At 35.9% G+C, this 20,454-nt stretch overlaps 1 protein-coding gene across 1 annotated transcript in view; it reads right to left on the bottom strand.

Annotated features, from left to right (window-relative positions):
- The window catches only part of kug (FAT atypical cadherin kugelei), a 599,114-nt gene that overhangs the window by 225,973 nt on the left and 352,687 nt on the right, over positions 1-20,454 (bottom strand). Inside the window, exon 21 of the mRNA XM_090401756.1 lies at positions 5,160-5,546. Within this exon, the coding sequence (XP_090257882.1) occupies positions 5,160-5,546 (387 nt within the window). The remainder of the gene's footprint in view (positions 1-5,159; positions 5,547-20,454) is intronic.

The following is a 20,454-nucleotide window of genomic DNA, read 5'->3' on the forward strand; positions in this document are numbered from 1 at the left end:
GCTAGCACTTGCATAATTTCCATGTGTAACCCATGTACAGTACTCTCCCTTCCTGCCATGCACTGAAAAAAAAAAAGTCTTCAGTGTCAATCCCATAAACCCCTTTAATAACTTATATGCTTCTGTCATGACTCCTCTTTTTTAGTTATCTGTTAGTTTTTGAGTCTATGGACCTTCAATCTATTCTCAAAAGGAGCATTCCATAGAGCAGCGATAATCTTTGTTACTTGCCTCTGGATACTTTCTACCACTACTGTGGCACAGTAGCCGAGAGCTTTAGTAAACTCTTATAAAGTGGGAGCAATGACTTCCCTATTCCTGCTTGTTAGCATGGTAAACATTAAACTGGCAAGCCATTTAGCTTTTCCCATACTGCTGGTCTATTTAAGTCATATTGCAGGATCTTTACATCACTTTTATTCACTATTGCTCTTCCCAGTTCAATCAGCAAAAAACTGAATATTTCCTGTCAGATCATTTCCTATATCATGGATGTACAAATTAAACAACAAACACCAGGTGCTGAGCCCTGTGGCACACCACTAGTCACCTGCCTCATCCTGGACTCAAGTGCTCCAGGAATCACTCTTTGGTATCTGTCCAGGATAAGATCCATCTTGGACAGATACATCCCATCAGATCCATCCCTATTTGCTGGAATGTATGCAACAGAGGTCTACCTGGAATCCTGTCAAATGGCTTTGCAAAGTCCAGCAGTATCACTGAGCAGTCAGTTCCTTTATCCTTGTCACCTTATTATAAAAAGTCAGCAATTACACTGCTCAAAACAATTAGGGTATATTTTGGTTTCTGTCGGATAATTATAAATTTTTGCAAATAATTATAACTATTGGTACTTTATACATGAATAAATATTTCTTATTTATGGATAGGGAGTAAATGATAAGATATTGTTTAAATAATCGATATTTATTACAAATTTAACAAATTATACATTTTAGCATGAAATAATTTTAACAAGAATAACAACAAGAATAGCCAAAATCACTTTTGTTAATTTTTAATAGGGCATATGGTCTCCATTAACCACCTTACCGGCCATTATGGATCAAATACACATCCTCATATGCTTCGTATCTATCATATATTTCAATGTAATATCAATGGCATTACAATTTTAATATGCACTTCACATCCATGATAACCTTGACGTCTATAGACGTCTTGGCTAGTAGTGTGGTTAACAGCCAAAACAGTGGTCTTGATTGCATGGAGCGGATAAGATAATCAAACAGTTCTTTTGGTATATTTCCCCACTCTTCTGTGAGAGCAATTTCGAGCTCTTGAAGCAATCCTTTCAACAAGTCTTAACATGATTTTGTATGCAGTTGAGTGTTTTACACTGTTGTATATTAAGAATATTTTAAAATAAATGTGTTATTTTTGTAAATTATTTTTATAACTTTATAATTTAAAAAAAAACCAAAATATCCCATAACTGTTTTGAGCAGTGTACTTAGGCAGGACCTACCAATCACAAAACCCATTGCCCCTTATAAAGTATCATATTCCTATCTTGGCCTCTATTGCACTCAAATGAACTGTCCTCTGCATTCCTATCTTCCTAATGTACTGCTACTCTTTTTTTCTTCATCCTCCCATCTTGGGCTGTACCGAAGAGTCGGTGACTTTTGATGTGGAACTATCATAGGATGCCACATTTGCAACAACTCAGTTTGGGAGACCCCCCCCCCCCCCCGCATTATGATATTTCAGTCCTCTCTGAAGATACTATATCCTTTTCATTCTATCCCTATGATTATACCATCCACAGTCAACCAAGTCTCACAAATATTAGCCTATAACTTTTGGCCAAGTTGAGCTAACCAATGTCCACAACTCCACACATTTATTCCAAATACTTATGACATTAGCATACATAAATTGCAATATCCCTTCATCCTACAACCTCCCTTACATTTCTGTGTTGCTTAGCTCACTAACATGATCAGATAGTAGGAGAGTGATCATATGATCACTCTCCTACTCATTAATCTCTAGGTTGCCTGGACCTATGCTCATCTACATCCCCCCTCCCTCCCTCTAAACATTCTAGGTTCCCTGATTCTGCAATTCTAAACTCACACTAAACAACACTCATTCAATCATAAGCCAGTGAAATCGCATTCAGCATTTCATGATGATTTCTGTCACTCACTCACGCAATCACATTGGTGACCAGACATACTTGATTTCATCCCCAAAATCATTCAAACATAGTCCGTCAGGCATACGTAAGTCCTTTTGTCCATCAAATTCACTCCATACATAAATAAACTGCACATATTCCTCCTGCACAATCTTCTCATCTCATTGTTTCATTAGTAATCATGACTTCTTCTCAACTCTGTCATATCATACCGAGGGCAGCAAACTCATAATTTTTACTTCCTTACTCTTCATTTTCACTACTTACAATAAGTCTTTCATATCTTCTATAATTGCATATTTCCCCCCTTTCAAATTATTTCCTGCCATAACAATTACCTTTTTCACTTCTTCCTCCTGCAACTAACAGCTTCACTATCCTTCATTTTCGCACCTGGGAAACATGCTATTGTCACATTAACTATACCTCTTAGCATCGAATCTCCATACAATATCTTTTCCTTATTTTCAGTTTCTGTCAATTTCATACTTTTCAAATTCACTTTTTCTTTCATTGTCTCGCCTGCTGCAGCACATGACAATTGTTTCTCCAGTAATTCTACTTTCTGTTTTGTCCTGTGAAGGACACAACATAAGCACCTATATCATTCCTTAATGTGATTTCATGACCAACATTATTTTCAACTACTTCTTTTCTTGTGCTATCATTCATTACTTCCACATTCACTATTACAACAACTAAGAGAAGTTTGAATATAACATATAAAATAAAACACATGTTGATAATTCTTAAAACTGACTTTATTTGTTTATTTTGCTGAGATAAGCAGTTAATGCTATCATCCTATTACAATAAGCTGTAATCTCTATCAAATACATTTATTTATAAAATACTTTGCCTTTTTGCACATGAAGTAAAATCTGGATCAACTACAGGAAAATCTATTTCATCCAATTAATTGGCTATTATGGGCTAGTTTGAAAAATGCCTAATTACAGTTTCTCTCATCAGAGATTGAATTTAAATCTAAGATTCTCATCAGGCAAGTGAACAGTGATCAACCCACTAAACAAGTATGTATCTTAATTCTTCTTATTATCATTTTATGCAAAGGTAACAAATATAAATAATAATTAAGCTGCAGGTGAAAAAGAGGCTATGGAAGAGATATAAGGAGACAGGTGAACAGCAGATGCATGAAGAATATAAGACACAGTTCAGGAGAGTGACTAGTACAGTAAGGAAGGCGAAACTGGAATATGAGAAGAGATTGGCCCTAAGATCCAAAGAAAATCCTATGGAATTTTTTAGCTACGTGGCCAGTAGGAGGAGAAATGATTGTGGAAGAATGATATTGTGGGATAAAAATGGGAATAGAGTGACTGATGCAGAGGAGTGGAATTGTTCAGTGAACATGTTATTGGTGTATTTCATCATGTCAGTAAAGCTGTGGGACTGGATGGTATTTCACCACGAGTTTTGAGAGAATGTGCTAAGGAACTGACAGCTCCTTTGACCTGGTTTTTCAATGAAAGTCTGGCTACAGGAAAGGTGCCCAGGGAATGGAAGGAAGGTAAGATAGTACCATTGCATAAGGGCGGTAGCAGACTGGAAGTGTCTAATTATAGGCCAGTTTGCGTGTAATCAGTAGTTTTTAAGATCTTGGAGAAATTAGTGAGGGACCGTATACAACATTGGGCAGATGAGGGTAATGTTATCTGTGAGAGTCAACATGGATTTGTGAGGGGTGCTCTTGTTTCAGTAATATGCTAGTCTTTTATAATACAGTTACAAGAGCAGTAGATGAAGGAAAGGCATATACTGCCATTTTCTTGGATTTAGAGAAGGGATTTGACAGGGTGCCTCATGATAAGTTGATATTTAAGTTGCAGCATATGGGTTTGGATGTCAGGTTGGTCAACTGGATTCAGGGTTGGCTGTCCGATAGGTATCAGAGAGGTGTGTATGTTGGGGCAGTTTCAAGGAGGCAGAGGGTTACAAGTGGGGTCCTACAGGGCTCAGTGAGACCTATATTGTTTAACCTTTATATCAATGACATTGCCAGTGGATTGCAAGGGGATATTCAGTTGTTTGTGGATGATGCGAAGCTGGGAAGGATTATTAGTAATAGTGCAGATGTGGTAGCCCTGCAAGAGGATTTGAATAAGCTAGATAGATGGGCAAATGAATGGGGGAGGTGGGTGTCAGTTTAATGCAGCAAAATGTAAGGTCTTGAGGTTTGGGAAACATCGATGGGATGCTGCATACTCTATGAGAGGAGTTATACTGGAGGAAGTTGGGGAGACAAGAGATCTGGGGTTGATGATTGATAGAAACCTGAAGTTTAGGGGACATATTGCAAAGGTGGTGAAGGTAACACAGAGGATTGCTGCAATTATGAGAAGGACACTGACCTGCAGAGATAAGAGGGTTATCATTCCGTTGTATAAGTCTCTGATCAGACCACACTTGGATTATTGTTCTCAGATTTGTTCCCCAGGATTTGAAGGGGATAACTTAACTGTGGAAAGGGTACAGAGGCGGATAACAAAGACAGTTTCAGGACTGTACAATGTTAGTTATGAGGATCGGCTAAGGGAATGTGGACTGCAGAGTTTGGTGGATAGAAGGAGAGATGATATGATTGAGACTTTTAAACTGTTGAGAGGTAGTTACAGGTTGACACTGGGGAGTTCTTTCACTTGGTTGAACAGCAGGAAGGAGTGATGACAAGGGGCCATCCCTGGAAGTTACAAAAGGAAACTGTGAGCAAGAGGGTGAGGAGTGGTTTCTTTGCATGGAGGGTGATTGAACCATGGAATGCATTGCCTGATAGAGTGGTGAGAGCGAGAACGGTCAATGAGTTTAAGGAGTGGTATGATAGACTTTATGTTTCCTGGGAGGGACCCCCCACACTGAGTCTTGATAGACTTGTGTTTCCTAGAAAGAACCTCCTGTGGCGAGTCTTTTGACTCCTATGAGGCTTAAATAATAATAATAATAAAAATAAAATTATTATTATGCTTACCTGACATAGGATGAATAGTGAACGAACCCTCTTCATTCCCTTCAGCAACAGAATATGAAATTTCTGCATTAATTCCAGTATCTTTACTCCTGGCTAGAACACGTAAAACTTCACTTCCCACAGCTGCTACTTCAGACATACTATAAAAATAAAAGTTTGTTACAAATTCTGGTGGGTTGTCATTAATATCCTGTATTACTACAAGCACTGTTGCCAGAGATGATAACTGAGGTGTACCATGATCACTTGCTTGGACTGTGAGGTTATACATGGCCTGTTCCTCTCTATCTACTGCTTTGTTAAGTCGTATGATTCCTGTAGTCTCATCAATCTTGAAATGCCCCAAGGCTGAATCAACAAAGCTATAGCTGATTTTTCTATTAGGACCTAAATACAGTTTTAGAAAATTCTATTAAACAGCTGATAATATAATATAGCCTAGAATAACATTGTGCATGTTTAATTAATTTAAACAGAATATTTAGAAAAAAGAGACTAAAGTTTAGATATAGCAAATAAAAATGTTGCTAGTTTATGCATTGAATAGTAAATGAATTTACTATTAATAGTATGTATACAGTATTAATAGTATATGGTATTAATAGTAAATAATTATTAATATATATTAATAATTATTTATTATTAATAATATTTAAATGAATTTACATTTAATAGTAAATGAATAAATATAATGGATTAATTTATAAAACTGCCACATGTCATCATTATTAGAAATAGACTGGGGAGATTATGTATTGAATTGTTCACCTTAAGTTAACAATGATTAATTGAAAAACACCTAAAGTAAATAAAATAAACAAATAAAAAAGAAAACAAATAAACAAATAAAAAAACAAAAAAATTTACTAAGGCTTAATGATATTCCATCAGCACCTCCATCATTCAGGAGGTCAGTAACAATGATGTTCTTTTGTTGGAATGACTTCAGTTTGAATCTCGTTTAAGATGTGAAGAATAAAGGCTTTTTAACCAAAGGCAAGTCAGCTGGTCTTATATGGAGGTGACAGGGTTTTCTTCCAGAAAATTCTGTTTTTCAGACACAAACTAGCCAGAGAATTTACAGTGGTATACTTAGATTTTTCAAAGGTTTTGATGGACTGCCTAAACTGAAATGGATGAGATTGGATAAGAGACTAGTGAGTTGGATAGATGATTGGCTGTCAGACAGGTATGAGCAGGTTGTATATGGAGGAATGGTATCCCAAAAGAGGAGGGTCACTAATGGAGTGCTACCGGGATCTATTTTGAGACCATTATTGTTTAACTTGTATGTTAATGACACTGGGACATGCTCAACTGGAGATATTTAGCTATTTCCAGAAGATGCAAAGTTGAGAAGAACTATGAAGAGAAGAGCAGACATGGCATTGCAGGAGGATCTCAATAAACTGTGTGAGTGGGCAAGTGAGCAGAGCTATCAGTTTAATGTTGCAAAGTGTAAGGTCTTGAAATTTGGTAGGCAAGTTTGGGATGCAGAGTATACAATTAATGGGGAAATTTTGAAGGAGGTGGTGGATGAGATGAAAGATTTGGGAGTGATTGAAGACAGAAACTCGAAGTTTAGGGGTCACACTGTGAGAATATTCCAAAAGATTATGGCAGTGATCAGGAGGACATTCACATTTGAGAAGCAAAAAGATAATGGTTTCCTTGTTTAAGGCCTTGATATGGATTATTGTGCACAGATGTGGTCTCCTGCTTTTCAGTGAAGGAGGAGGAGGATATCTTAGAGAGGCTTCAGAGAAGATTCACTAAGTCAGTGTTTCGACTATGGAATATGAAGACAGATTGAGGGAATGCAATTTATAAATCCTTGTCAATAGAAGAAGGAGAGGGGATATGAGTGAAATGTATAAGTTGGTGAGTGACTTTTACTAGATTAATGTATAACATATTTTCATTAGAGTAGAAGGAGTTTAAGCTCTTGAAGCTGTTTAAGGAGAATGTGAATAAGAGAATGATGATCAGGTTCTTTGCATGGAGAAAGAGAGAAAGAGAGAGAGAGGTTGGTGATGGAATGCCTTGCCTGAGAGTGTGGCTAGTGTGGATCAATCTGCGAACAGTTTAGGACACAGTCTGATGATAGTTTTATGTTTGAATGTGGACCTCCAATGATGAATGTTTTGACTTCTTGAATATCTGATGTTAATAATAATAATTACAGATGTAACATGTTAGATAGAATTAACCACTCTATCAGAGCACTATTTAGGTTTCAACAAAGCCAAATTATTGGATTATGATTGTCTATTGAGCCTGCTTCATAAAGGAAAGATGAGAGTTGACACTTCACTTTCATCTTTTGAGCAAAAATTAAAATCATAAATACACCATAAACAAGTACACTTTGAAAACACGCAAATTGTAGCTGAAACAGGTAAGTCTTAAAATTAGACAACCAAATCCTGAGTGGCTTGAATTTATATCATGATTATAAGACTAGTGATGATATAAATTAAGAAACAAGCTTTCACATTTATTTCTGCTTTTGTGGAAGAATGTTCAGCCAATGGAAATGCCATTGCACCCAATTTCACACTTAATTTTATACATTGTGGAACTGTAATAGGAGTGAATCTGCAATCTGGCAATGGTAAAACTTTTAAAGTGTATGTGGATGTCACAATGACCTTGTAGTCACTATCTCAGAAGAATTTGAAGATGCTCTGGTGAATTTGCTTTATGTAGGGAAAAAAAGAAATTTTGGAAAAACTGACAAATTTGGCATGATGCTGACTGATTCTCAGACGTTTTTTATAGTTATCATCATCCATTTTCTGATATGGACCTTCAAGGGATAAGTTTACATTTACTACCATTCTTCTATCAACAATTTTCCTCCAAATTAGTCTATTACTTGTCAGCATTCCAGTATTTTCTTCAAAGGTACTTCCAACTGAATCAATCCCCCCTTCCCCGCCACCACCACTACAGAGCTGGATGTTCCAGTAGTTTTTTTTTTCCTGTCAACCTGGGCATCAAATACCTGTTTTTCTAGCCCTTTCTCTCCCATTCTGTTTATGGGCCCATTGTCTGTTTCCAAATTTAATTTGCCATCTTTACTGAAATCTATACCTAAATAGCTGAGATATTTTACTTGTTCTATGGGTTCTCCATTGAGAATGTAACTAACGTTTTCTATATTTCTGACTATTTTCGTAGTTTTCATCTTTTTATTGCTGGCTTCATGCAAAAATTTATTACAGCTGTTATTTAATTTAAGTTTTAGAGAATCTTTGAGACTTGAACTGGATGCATTAAGGAGTGCAACATCATCTGCATAAAGCAAAGAGCTAAGTTTGATATCTCTGATTCTAATATCAGGTTTAATGTACCACTTTCTTTCATAATGCAATCCTTATAGATGATGAATAAAAGTTGACATAGTGTGCATCCTTGTCTTACATCTGATTTTACATTACACATTACATGTGTAATGTAAAATCAAACCAAAATAGTCCCACTGCTTTACATTACACATTACATGTGTAATGTAAAGCAGTGGGATTATTTTGGTCCTCTTTCCACTCCACTGGCACCTTCCCAGTACCAACAGCTTGGTCAGAAGGGCTGATAATTTCCTTGCATATTCTCATAATACATGGGGCGATAAGCCATCTCCAATTCAATGGCTGTGTTTGCATTGAAGTTCTGAAATTATAAGCACCTTCATTTCTCCAATCTCTATTCTCCCATCAGTCAATATCGCATCTGGCAATTCAACATCACCTCCTAAATGGTACATTCTTGCAAAATGCTCACTCAATATTTCAACTATTTGGTTTGCTTATGTTACTTCCCTACCATCAGCACTTTTTAAAGTCATCCTTCCATAGTCATTCCTCCTTTCACTTACCACATAGAGACAGAACTTTGTAGTATTTCTTGTGGAATCATCAGCTAGCTTTCTCTCATGATTAGCTTTAGCTTTCCTTACTATACATCACCTTTCTTACCTGTGTCTTGTACTGCTCATGGGCATGCTGATCACCTTTTTCTTTATATTCCCTCTATAACTTTTTTTTCTTATTCTGCAACTCTTGCTTAAACTCCAGCTTAAATGATAAAACAAACATGATGACACAACAGGATGAAATGTCATGTCTGAAGAAATAATGCAGTAACTATGTTTGTTACAGAACCAAGGTGAAGTTAGCTACCATCAGCATTAAATGCATAAATGGAAAAACAGGTGGAGCTAGCATAAAAACTGCAGAAATACCATGATATCAAAATCATTTACCATGATACCATCACTGCTGGCAGAATTTATATTCTGCCAGCAGTGATGAAAAAAAAAGTCTATAGTATTTAGCACTAAACAAGAAAATAAACTTCTTGAATGGTAGGAAATATCAAGCAGAGAGATTTAGGCAAATTTCAAATTGGAAACATGGATAATGATACTTATTTTGTGCTCTTATGGTTCCCACACAAGGAGTATTAAGGAAGCAGTAAACAAATTTTTCTGGGTCAGAAAGGTAGCTGATATAAAGATAAAGGAAAAACTGATTATTGCTGGATAACTAAACAGCTGAGTAAAACATGAATCCAAGACATACAGAAATATTTTGGAAAAATTGGGCAAAAAAGAGCAAAGCAACACTGCCAAGGATTCTACTAGTTTCTGTTCAGTATAAAAACTAGTCTATTATTATTATTTCTATGTGACACCTCCACGGAATCCAAGGACTCATCGTGAACTGGCACAATACTCCACTATGCCCAATTCACCATCTCCTCTACTTAATCCTCTAACTACAAAACATGCAACACTACTATCATCAATACAAGATGCCATCTACTGTCCACCATATTTTAACACCATGTACCAACATGAAGAAAAGATGTGCATAATTTCACTTAAAGAGAATGCAAACACACAAATATATATATATATATATATATATATATATATAAACGTATCTTCACAGTAGTTCAAAGTATAACAATATCAAGGTAACTTCTCGTAGACAGGCTCATAAGTTGGTTATTCATTACTAAATCACTTAAGGAATTGACAATGTAGATATGAATATAAATTAAATTACACTTTAATAAATATTTCTGATATTTCGGCATCACTTTGCCATCTTCAAAACAAACTTATAAAAAAAAGGCACGTGCATGTAGGCACTATAACACAGAAACTGAGAATGAAGTGATGAAGTTATTGTTCTCCTACAAGTCCTGATAGTGCCCTCTAGTGGGCTAAGTAGGTGTTCTTGGCCGTTGGGCTGAAGGTCTGCTGATGTAAGCCTCCCAAATTTGGGGCAGTCTCATACAACTAAATTTGTTGGGGTTTGAAGAGTTCTCAGGGCTGAGGCTGATTCCATAAATAGTCTTTCGAATTTGTATTTGCTACGGTGTATTACTGTAGCTTTCTTCCACCGTATTCTGTGACGTGTATACAGAGCCGGTGCTAGGGTCTTTGATGTCCGCATGCAATTTCTATCTAAGCACCCCTGTAATGATCTGGGAGTGTGTGGTTCTTTTACGATAATAAAAATTTAAATTATTTGAAATTTCTTAAATAAATTTTGACAGAACAGCCACACATTGGTTCGCTAAATGTAACGAACCAGGAGTGTTGACTAGGCAGGATAATCATTAAAAACCCGTATATTCAAAAAATTCTCAAAAGTTAAAGCAAATTTTGATAAAGCCACTTCACTTTAATCGTTGAATATAATGATACAGGGATTATAGCCTTCTCACCGACCTGCGCTAACAAAATTAAAATGAATTTTAATTAAAGTTAAAATTTATTTGAACTAAAGTTTAAAAAATTCTTGCATTTTACAAGTTACTAAATTCTCAGTAACTTGTAATAATTTTTATAAGTGGAACTATCTTTTAGGAAATTAAAAGAAACTCAAGATAGATGAGAAAATAATAAAAGAATTCAGAAATAATTAGAACATTTAATATAAGTATTCAAAAAATAATATCTTTACAGAATAACAGAAAATAAATTAATTTACATAAATATACTTGAAATTTTTTTATTAAAATTTTAAGGTTTTTGATTTCATATTCACAAAATTAGAAATAATGGTCTTAATGTCTAATTCCACACATATATCATTTTCAATAGCTATTAACGCCAAACTAACAAGCCTTTTTTTTTTTTGTGACATACTTGTTCTTAAGTAGGTTTTAATCAATTTCAACTTGGAAAAGGAACATTCACCGCTTGCTACACTAACAGGTAAGGTTAATAGTATTATTAAAGCAATTGAAAAGTTAGGGAAAGGTAAATTATTGGACACAATAAAATTAAGAATATCGAAAGGGATTTTGAATATTTAAATTATCCATCAAAAAAAATATCCCGGAAAGCATATAACTCATCATATAGTTCTATTGAATTTACGTTTTAATTGTCGCCTTCCTTCAAGAGAATCTCTAATTCGTCACAAATTTTTCATAAATCTTCGTTATTAATTTGTAGTAATCTATACAAGAAATTGAAATTATCATATTTCTATTCGAACACATTGCAATGTCTAGAAGTGTATAAAACACATTCACTCTAAATTTATCTTCTGGCGATTGTGGCATTTCGTCATGATACTCATAACCAAACTGTCGTGTCTTCTTTCGTCGTCGAACTTTCATACCAGTTTTAAATTCTTGTTCTCCATCCACCTCTTCACTCAGTTCTTTTGCCAAACTTCTTTAAAATTTGTATCGGATCGATACTCTTGTAAGAATATTTTTAAGTTTTCGATAGATTCTAAAGCAAGTGTAATGTTCATATTTTTGTCTTGAAGCATTTTACTCACATGCTCTATTCTGTTAAATAAATCATGCCAAATTATAAGAGAGAAAACAAATTTGTAGTCCTTTATTTTAGCACATAATGTTTGTGCTTCATGCTCAGTTTCTTTATTAAAATTTTCATTATTTAAAATTTCAAAAAGTGCATCATAAATTTCTCCTAACTGATATCGTAGAGGGCGGATTGCATTAATTTTACTATCCCATCGCTTTTCTGATGGCTGTTTCAATGTTAATTTTTTTACGAACTTTAAAAGGATTGCCCAACGTTCGTAAGAGAATGAAAAGAATTGTATATTTCTTGAATAACTGCAAAGAAACTAATTGCATCTGCATTCACTTTGGCTGCATCGTTAATGATTAAATTTAGAGTATGAGCAGCACATGGCACGTAAAAAGCTCGAGGATTTTTGTTCAAAAGCAAATTTTGGAGCCCATATTTGCCCCATTGTCATACCCTTGACCTCACGTCTTCAATGGGAATGTTCCATTTTTCCAGTTGTTCCATTATTGTTGCACATAAACCATGTCCTGTGGAATCTGATATATCTACAAAACCTAAAACGTTTTCCCTGATCTTGACAATTCCATTGTCACAGGAAACAAAGCGAATAATAATGGTCATTTGTTCTGTTTTACTTGCATCAGGTGTGCAGTCTAAAATTATGGAATAATATTTAGATTTTAGAATTGATAATAAAATTGTATCCCTGATTGCGTTACTTAAAGTTTTCAATATTTCATTTGACTGTCTTTACTCAAATAATGTACTCTATTGTTTCGTTGTAGGGCCCTTTCAACATAATTTTCCATAACGGGATCAAACAGTTTGACTAATTTTAAAAAATTGCCGTTATTTCTTTCATATAATTTATCAGATGATTTGTGAAAAGCTAAATTTCGGCTATCAAGGAATTTTATAATTTCAATCAAGTGTTCTAAAACACTCGTCCGATGTTTCTTTTCCATTTCATACATGCTTTGAGTGTGGAAATCAATAGCAGTTTTGTTTTTTTAAATTTTTATCAAGTTCCTTCCATTTTAAGAAATTTTTCATGCGAGTTAAACTAGTCTCATGTCTATGTAAAGTTGTACTTACATTTCTTCAATCGTTATAACCTTCTACAAGACTCAGTGGATGATTCAGTTGATTCAGTAGGTGCGACAAGTTTGCAACAAAAGCAAAAAACAGAATTTAAAGTTTCGGAATAAATGAGCCATGTTCTTGGCACGAGCTCCCGTATTCCATTTTTCTATTATAATATGTGTCGCCAAATTTACGACCATATGTATCTCTGGGATATATTATATTTTTATTTTGAACAGGCCCCATTTCAATTAAAACAACTTGTAATTTTTCATCAATATTTCCCCATTCACCTGGATCTTCTAAATTCACAGAGACTAACAATGTGTTAGTTTCGTGGTCAACTACAATTAAATCTTGTTGTAATTGTAATTGACTAAATCCTAACTATTTTTCACTTAAATCATGTTCAATTATCTTGTTCAATAGTTGCAATAGTACCTTCATGCAAACTGGATGATGTGCACGGTTCTTCAACTCTGATTTCTGATGTATCGAGTTGGTTACAATCTGCATCAGAATATTTTAATATTTTAACAAATTTATTAAGAGCCCCAGTTTGTTTCTTAATATCTGCTTTTTTCGCAGCATGATGCTTATGATTTTGTCCATCAGATAACTTTTTTTTAAATTTTTGATTCCATTTCTATTTTATACCCACAAGAAATTATTACACAACACGACACAGAGACGAAATAATAGTCCGCACTGCGCTACTGTCAGTAGCCTACTGAGATGCATACCATATGACTGGTTAACTAGCAACAAATGTTTTGTATGAAAATTCGTTTCTGCGCATAAAAACTGTTCACAGTTTCACTTTAAATAGACTGCAGTAGACACAACATTCTGCAGGCAAGCATTTAGCCTGCTTAGCTGCAAAATTGTAAACAGCCAGCTGATCAGAGAGGAGGCAATATACATTTTTTTTAAATTTTTATTCAGTGTATATGGCCTCATTTATTTTAATATTGATCATTCTAAGAATTTTTTTGTTTTTATGATAAAAATTTTTTTCCTTAAAAATTAACTTATGAACCGTTCCCTGGTGGCGGCACCTGCATGCATGCTTCCGCCGGCCCTGCGTGTATCCAGAGCATGGTCTGCAAGACCAGAATGGCTGTACTTGTGAAAACGGATGTAGTCCTTCTGTTCCGAAATTCTGATATTCACTGTCCTGCCTGTTTGGCCAAAGTAGGACAGTTTACAGCTGCAAGGGACCTGGTATACACCAGGTAGGTCTAGGGGAAGTGGTTGGTCTTTAGTGGAGCAGATAAGGGATGCCAATTTTCTGTATGGTCTGTAACAGGAGGTCAAGTCATGTTTTTTAAAGATTCTGGTAATTTTCTCCGAGGTGCCTCAGATGTAGGGAATGGTGATGGATTTAGAGTAATCCTTATTGTGGAGAGGGGGGGAGGGTTGTGGTTTGTAGGTTTCAATATTTTATGGATTTTTTGGGGGGGGGGGGGTAGCCATTGGCTGAGAAAGTGTTGAGGATGTGATTTAGTTCAGTGTTTAGGGCCATGTAGTTAGAACAGATTAGTTTAGCCCTGTTGTATAGTGTTTTCACCACTCCATATTGTTGTGAGGGGGTGGGTGGGGGTGGGATTGTTGGTGAATGTATCTGCCTGTACGTGGGTTTTCTATAAACTTAGAAAACCAAGGTTCCATCAGGCTGGCGGGTAACTGGTGCATCTAGGAAAGGGAGGCTTGTGTTTTCCTCTTTTTCCAGGGTAAACTTGATTCTGGAGTGTTTAAGTGTGTTAAGAAGGAGAGGAGTGTATCAGAGCCATGTGGCCAAATAGCGAACACATCATCAATGTAGCGAAACCATATGGCTGGTTTTTGTGGGGCAGAGGCTAAGGCTTTTTCTTCAAAGGTCTCCATAAAGAAATTGGCCAAGGGTGGGGAAAGTGGTGAACCCATGGCTGTCCCCTATTTGTTTGTAGAATTTTCCCTGCCAAACGAAATAGCCTGAGTTCATTGTGACCTGAAATAGGGCTGAGATATCGGGAGAAAATTTAGCTTGGATTAGCTTGAGGAAACTTTAGAGTGAGGAGGAGACGTCAAAGCTGACCATTACGTGAGTATGTTGGAGTGTAAGGTTTTCTATGCTGGCTTTGAAGTGGGCTGAGTTTTTTTTGTGTGTGATGGTGTGTTGCCAGCATAGTGTGTGAGCACTTTGGCCAAATGTTTAGCTAATTTGTATGTGGGGGAATCAATGCCATCCACTATGGGACGTAATGGCACATTTTCTTTGTGTATTTTTGGGAGTCCATAAATACGGGAGGGTATAGAGTTAAACGGCTTTAATCTGTTGGTAACTTCTACAGGCCAAGAAGTGACTTTCTTAAGGAGCCTGTGAAGTTTTCTGATTTGTGAGTTGGTGGGATTATATTCGATAGAGAGGTAAGTAGCCCAATCTAATAGAAGAGCATTAAGCTTATCTGTGTAGTCCTTTTGGTTAAGTACTACAGTTTCACAAGTACAGCCATTCTGGTCTTGCAGACCATGCTCTGGATACACGCCACAGAATACGGTGGAAGAAAGCTACAGTAATACACCATAGCAAATACAAATTCGAAAGACTATTTATGGAATCAGCCTCAGCCCTAAGAAACTCTCCAAACCTCTACAAATTTGGTTGTATGAGACTGTCCCAAATTTGGGAGGCTTACATCAGCAGACCTTCAGCCCAATGGCCAAGAACACCTACTTAGCCCACTAGAGGGCACCATCAGGACTTTTAGGAGAGCAATAACTTCATGACTTCATTCTCAGTTACTGTGTTGTAGTGCCTACGTGCACGTTCCTTTTTTTATAAGTTCGTTTTGAAGATGGCAAAGTGATGTTGCCGAAATATCAGAAATATTTATTAAAGTGTAATTTAATTTATATTCATATCTACATTGTCAGTTCCTTAAGTGATTTAGTAATCGAGGTAATTTAGCATGGGGAGTAATCATTATGCAGTTTTGAGTACAAAAGTTTAAAAAAAAGTATCAAAATCAAATAAATTTTAGAGGCAAAAGCAAGAGATGCAAATATTTTGCAGAAAAATGAAAGCATTCTTTCACAAACAAGAAACAAACCTTAGAGATCAAACGAAACCTAATGTACAATCTTAACCAAGGTCTGTTTTCATTATTCATGGTACAACACAATGCAACTATCAAACAGGTAGCCATTGAAAACAGTGAAGAATCAACCTGTGAAAATTCAACCTTAGCATAACTGAATATATCAACAAAAAAGAAGTGGAATTAGATATTCTGACACATATTACTGAGACAAAGAAGATTAAATGAGGTCAGATACTGTTACATAACTAGTAGTATTTCAATTGCATGATTTTATGTTTAGGCAACAGTAATTAATCAAGGAAAGGAAGGGGAACTATGGTATTCAGCATTAAATATGAAAAAACAAGTAGAGCAATTTGGGAAAATTTCAACAGTGAAAATTGAACAATGAGACTTGTTTTGTGCTTTTGGTCCTATGGAAGATTACACTAAAAAAAAAAAATAGAAGAATTTTTTTAATTCTTAGAAAAGGCAGCCAACATATAAAAAAATTAAAGGTGGTTCAATAGGAGATCTACATAACAGATTATGAAATGAATGCCAAACACAGAAATGTTCTGGGAAAATTTGGAGAAATCAGCAGAGCTAAAAATAATAGTAAGTACCTGCTGGATTTCTGTTCAAGACATGGCTTAGCTGTCTCTGAAATCATGTACCAACATAAAGATGTGCAAAAATTCCCAAGGAATTAAGAAAAGTCTTACTGACTATGCTATAAATGATAGCAATATCTTTATACAGATTCAGGATATAAGAGTATACAGGGCATTTGAAAATAAGATGTGATCACCATTTAGTTTTGAGCAGGATAAAAATGAATAGCATAAGAAAGATATGTAAAAAAGTTTTAAAACTGTAGGCTCAAATATACAAATAATAATTGAGAGGAAAAAAAGAAAAAAAAAGTTTAAAAACAAGAAAGAAACCTTATTTACCTTCAGCCAGGAAGGTAAGAAGGCAGATATCTGCTGAAATTGTTTGCAAAGATAGAAAATTCTGAACTTCATAGTTAACACAAGAAGATAAAGAGGCATATTTAGAAAACAAGAAATCCTATTAAAAGTGTATTGGAAGTAAATCAGCAGGTGCCCTGAAAGAATTCACTGAAAATGTAAGAAAACTAAGTTGTGTGCAAAAGAAGCTCAATACAATACATTAAGACTTTCATAAGGATATAGAAGATAAATATCATGAAGAGAGAAAAATATTCTGGAGGCAATTGAAAAAGCTTAGAAATGGAGGAAAGAGTACTTTAAAAGAATTAGAGATGACAAAGATAACAAATGAGAGATATTTCAAAATGAAGGCAAACTGTCTCTTGTTACAAATTAAATATTCTTTCACAAAATACATTTACAGGCTTCATTAAAATACCAATTCTGTCTCATCACTGCCACCCAAAGTGTGGATAATCTTGTAAGCCTATCAGCATCATTGCCAGAATTCGTTGTGTTGTCCTCACAATTTTGGCAAGATGTCCTCTAAATTTTAGATCCTTATCCACCATCATCACCCCAAGATCTCTTATTTTCTCCACTTCCAACAATTTATCCCCACCAACAGGAAATTCTACATGCCATCTTTGTTTTCCAAATTTTAAAACCTTACATTTCACAACATTGAACTGTCATCTTCACTCCTATGCCAATTCAATCAGCCTATTCAGGTTTTTTTGTAAGGCTACAACCTCTGTTCTGCTCCTCATAGTTCATCCCAACTTTGCATCATCTGAAAACAACAACTGAATGTACCCATTCAAATCTTCTCCAATATTATTAACATAAAGGTTAAACAGCAGCCCTAAAACAGACCCCTGAAGTCACCAGGAAAGGAACAGAAAAGTCACCACTAGTGACTTTCCTGTTCTGGGATATTGTTACCCCATACACAACTTGATACTTATCAGACAACCAATACCTAATCCAATGCACTAGTCTAATGTCTAATCCCACCTACTCAAGTTTGACTATCAACTTATGTGGTAATCTATCAAAAGCCTTTGCATAGTATAAACATACTACTGTGTTGGAAGTTTATTTTGCACTTGGTTGGACTACAATAAATTAAGTTTAATCCTTTATCCAAGTGTAAGCAAACAAAGTTTGTGCCTGAAGATATCTTCAGGACTGAGGTAAGGTGGTACATCCCTTGGCAACTCATAGCAAAGGTGGATCAAGCTCTCATCACTCCTTGTCTCAGTATCTTCCATAATGCAAAGCACATCTCTGCTATGCATTAAGGGAAGGGCCACTACCCAGATCTGTTTCGACCTTTATTTTCATCAGTGGGAAGCAGACCTAGAGTGGTAATACTAGGGCAGAAGCAATGGAGAGGTTATATATACCTATACGAGTTGCCAACCAGTGTACCACCTTATTATTAAATTATTCTGGATTTAAAGAAAGATGTTGGAAGTTTATTTTGCATTTGTTAGACTATAATAAATTTAGTTTAATCCTTTATCTAAGTGTAAGCAAACAAAGTTTGCACCTGAAAATATCTTCAGGACTGAGGTAAGGTGGTACATCCCTTGGCAACTCGTGGCAAAGGTGGACCAAGCTCTCATCACTCCTTGTCCCAGTATCTTCCATAATGCAAAGCACATCTCCTTGCGGGCATGTATACTGCTATGCATTAAGAGAAGGGCCACTACCCAGACCCGTTTCGACCTTTATTGAGGTCTCATCAGTGTGAGGCAGCCCAGAGTGGTAACACTAGGGCAGAAGCAATGGAGAGGTCATATTTACCTATATGAGTTGCCAACCGATGTACCACCTTATTATTAAATTACTCTGGATTTAGAGAAAGAGGTTGGCAACTCATATAGGTAAATATGACCTCACTATTGCTTCTGTCCTAGTATTGCCACTCTGGGTCTGCCACCCACTGATGAGACCTCAATAAAGGTCGAAACCGATCTGGTTTGTGTAGTGGCTCTTCCCTTAATGCATAGCAGTATACATGTCTGCAAGGATATGTGCTTTGCATTATGGGAGATACTGAGACAAGGAGTGATGAGACCTTGGTCCACCTTTGCTACGAGTTGCCAAAGGATGTACCATCTTACCTCAGTCCTGAGGTAAGGTGTACATCCGGGTATTTTCAAGTGCATTTGAAATCCTTTGTCCAAGGATTGCTTACACTTGGATAAAGGATTAAACTAAATTTATTATACTACTGTGTATCCATCTCCCACGTACAATGCTGCTGTCACCTTATAGTAATAAGTAGATTACTAAAACATAACCTTCCTTTAGCAAAGTGTGCAGTCCATCAAAGGTAATACCATTGTTGTCAACCAAATTCTGGATCTTGATTCTCACCAGCCTTTCCAACACTTTAACTACCACACCTGAAACACAGACTGGCCTATAATTTGATGCTTGAATTCTGTCTCCTCCTTTATGAAATGGTACTATCTTGCACCTTCTTTCCATTCCTTTGGAACTTGACCCAAGTAAGACTCGTATTAAACAAATATGTGAAGGCAGATGTTAACTCCCTGGTGCATTCTTTGAAAATATGAAGTGATATGTCATCAAGTCCCACAGCGTTATTAATATGAAGGTTGCTTAGTTCCTCATATATCTCTTCCTCACACACAGTCTCTCCTCCTCATCATCCACTGTTCTTAAACTCTCCATGATGTCAGATTTACAAGGATGAAAGACCTTTATGAACTGCTCATTAAATATCTTAACTATATCCTCTGCAGGAGTTGTCCTTATACTATTTTCCCTAATCAGTGCCAACTCTATCATAATCTTTGACATGTAAAGATAAGAACGATATTTTGCTTCTTTACAAGGACTTGATAAGAAGTGATTTGAACTATTGTGTGCAGGTCTGGTGTCCTGATTTCTGTGCTGATTTTGATACAGTGGAGAGGGTGCAAAGGAGAATGTCAAATATGATATCAGGACAAGAGGGATGATATGATTGAGAACTTACAAACTTCTGAAAGGGCTATACAGAATTTCAGTAGATGAAAGATTTCAGTAGAATTTCATTTTATGGAGGGTGGGGAAAGGACACGAGGGCATCTATGGAAGTTTAGAATGAATGATGTCAGGAAGGGGGTTAGGGCTAGATTTTTTCTCTCATAGAGTAGTGCATGATTGGAATGAATTGCCACTGGATGTTGTGTGTGTGTGTGTGTGTGTGTGCAAGTAGCATGAATGAATTCAAGAAAAGGTATGACAGCTGGTGTGAATAGTATGGCCTCCCTTGATAAATTCCTGACTCCCTGGAGGTCTCTCTTAATAATAATAATAATTTTTGCTCTCCACCACTTCTCATCACTGTCATACCTGGACAACAT

The sequence above is a fragment of the Typopeltis vanoorti genome, chromosome 2 (genome assembly GCF_054136105.1).
Source record: "Typopeltis vanoorti isolate ZY-2024b chromosome 2, IOZ_Tvanoo_1.0, whole genome shotgun sequence".
Classification (NCBI taxonomy): domain Eukaryota; kingdom Metazoa; phylum Arthropoda; class Arachnida; order Uropygi; family Thelyphonidae; genus Typopeltis; species Typopeltis vanoorti.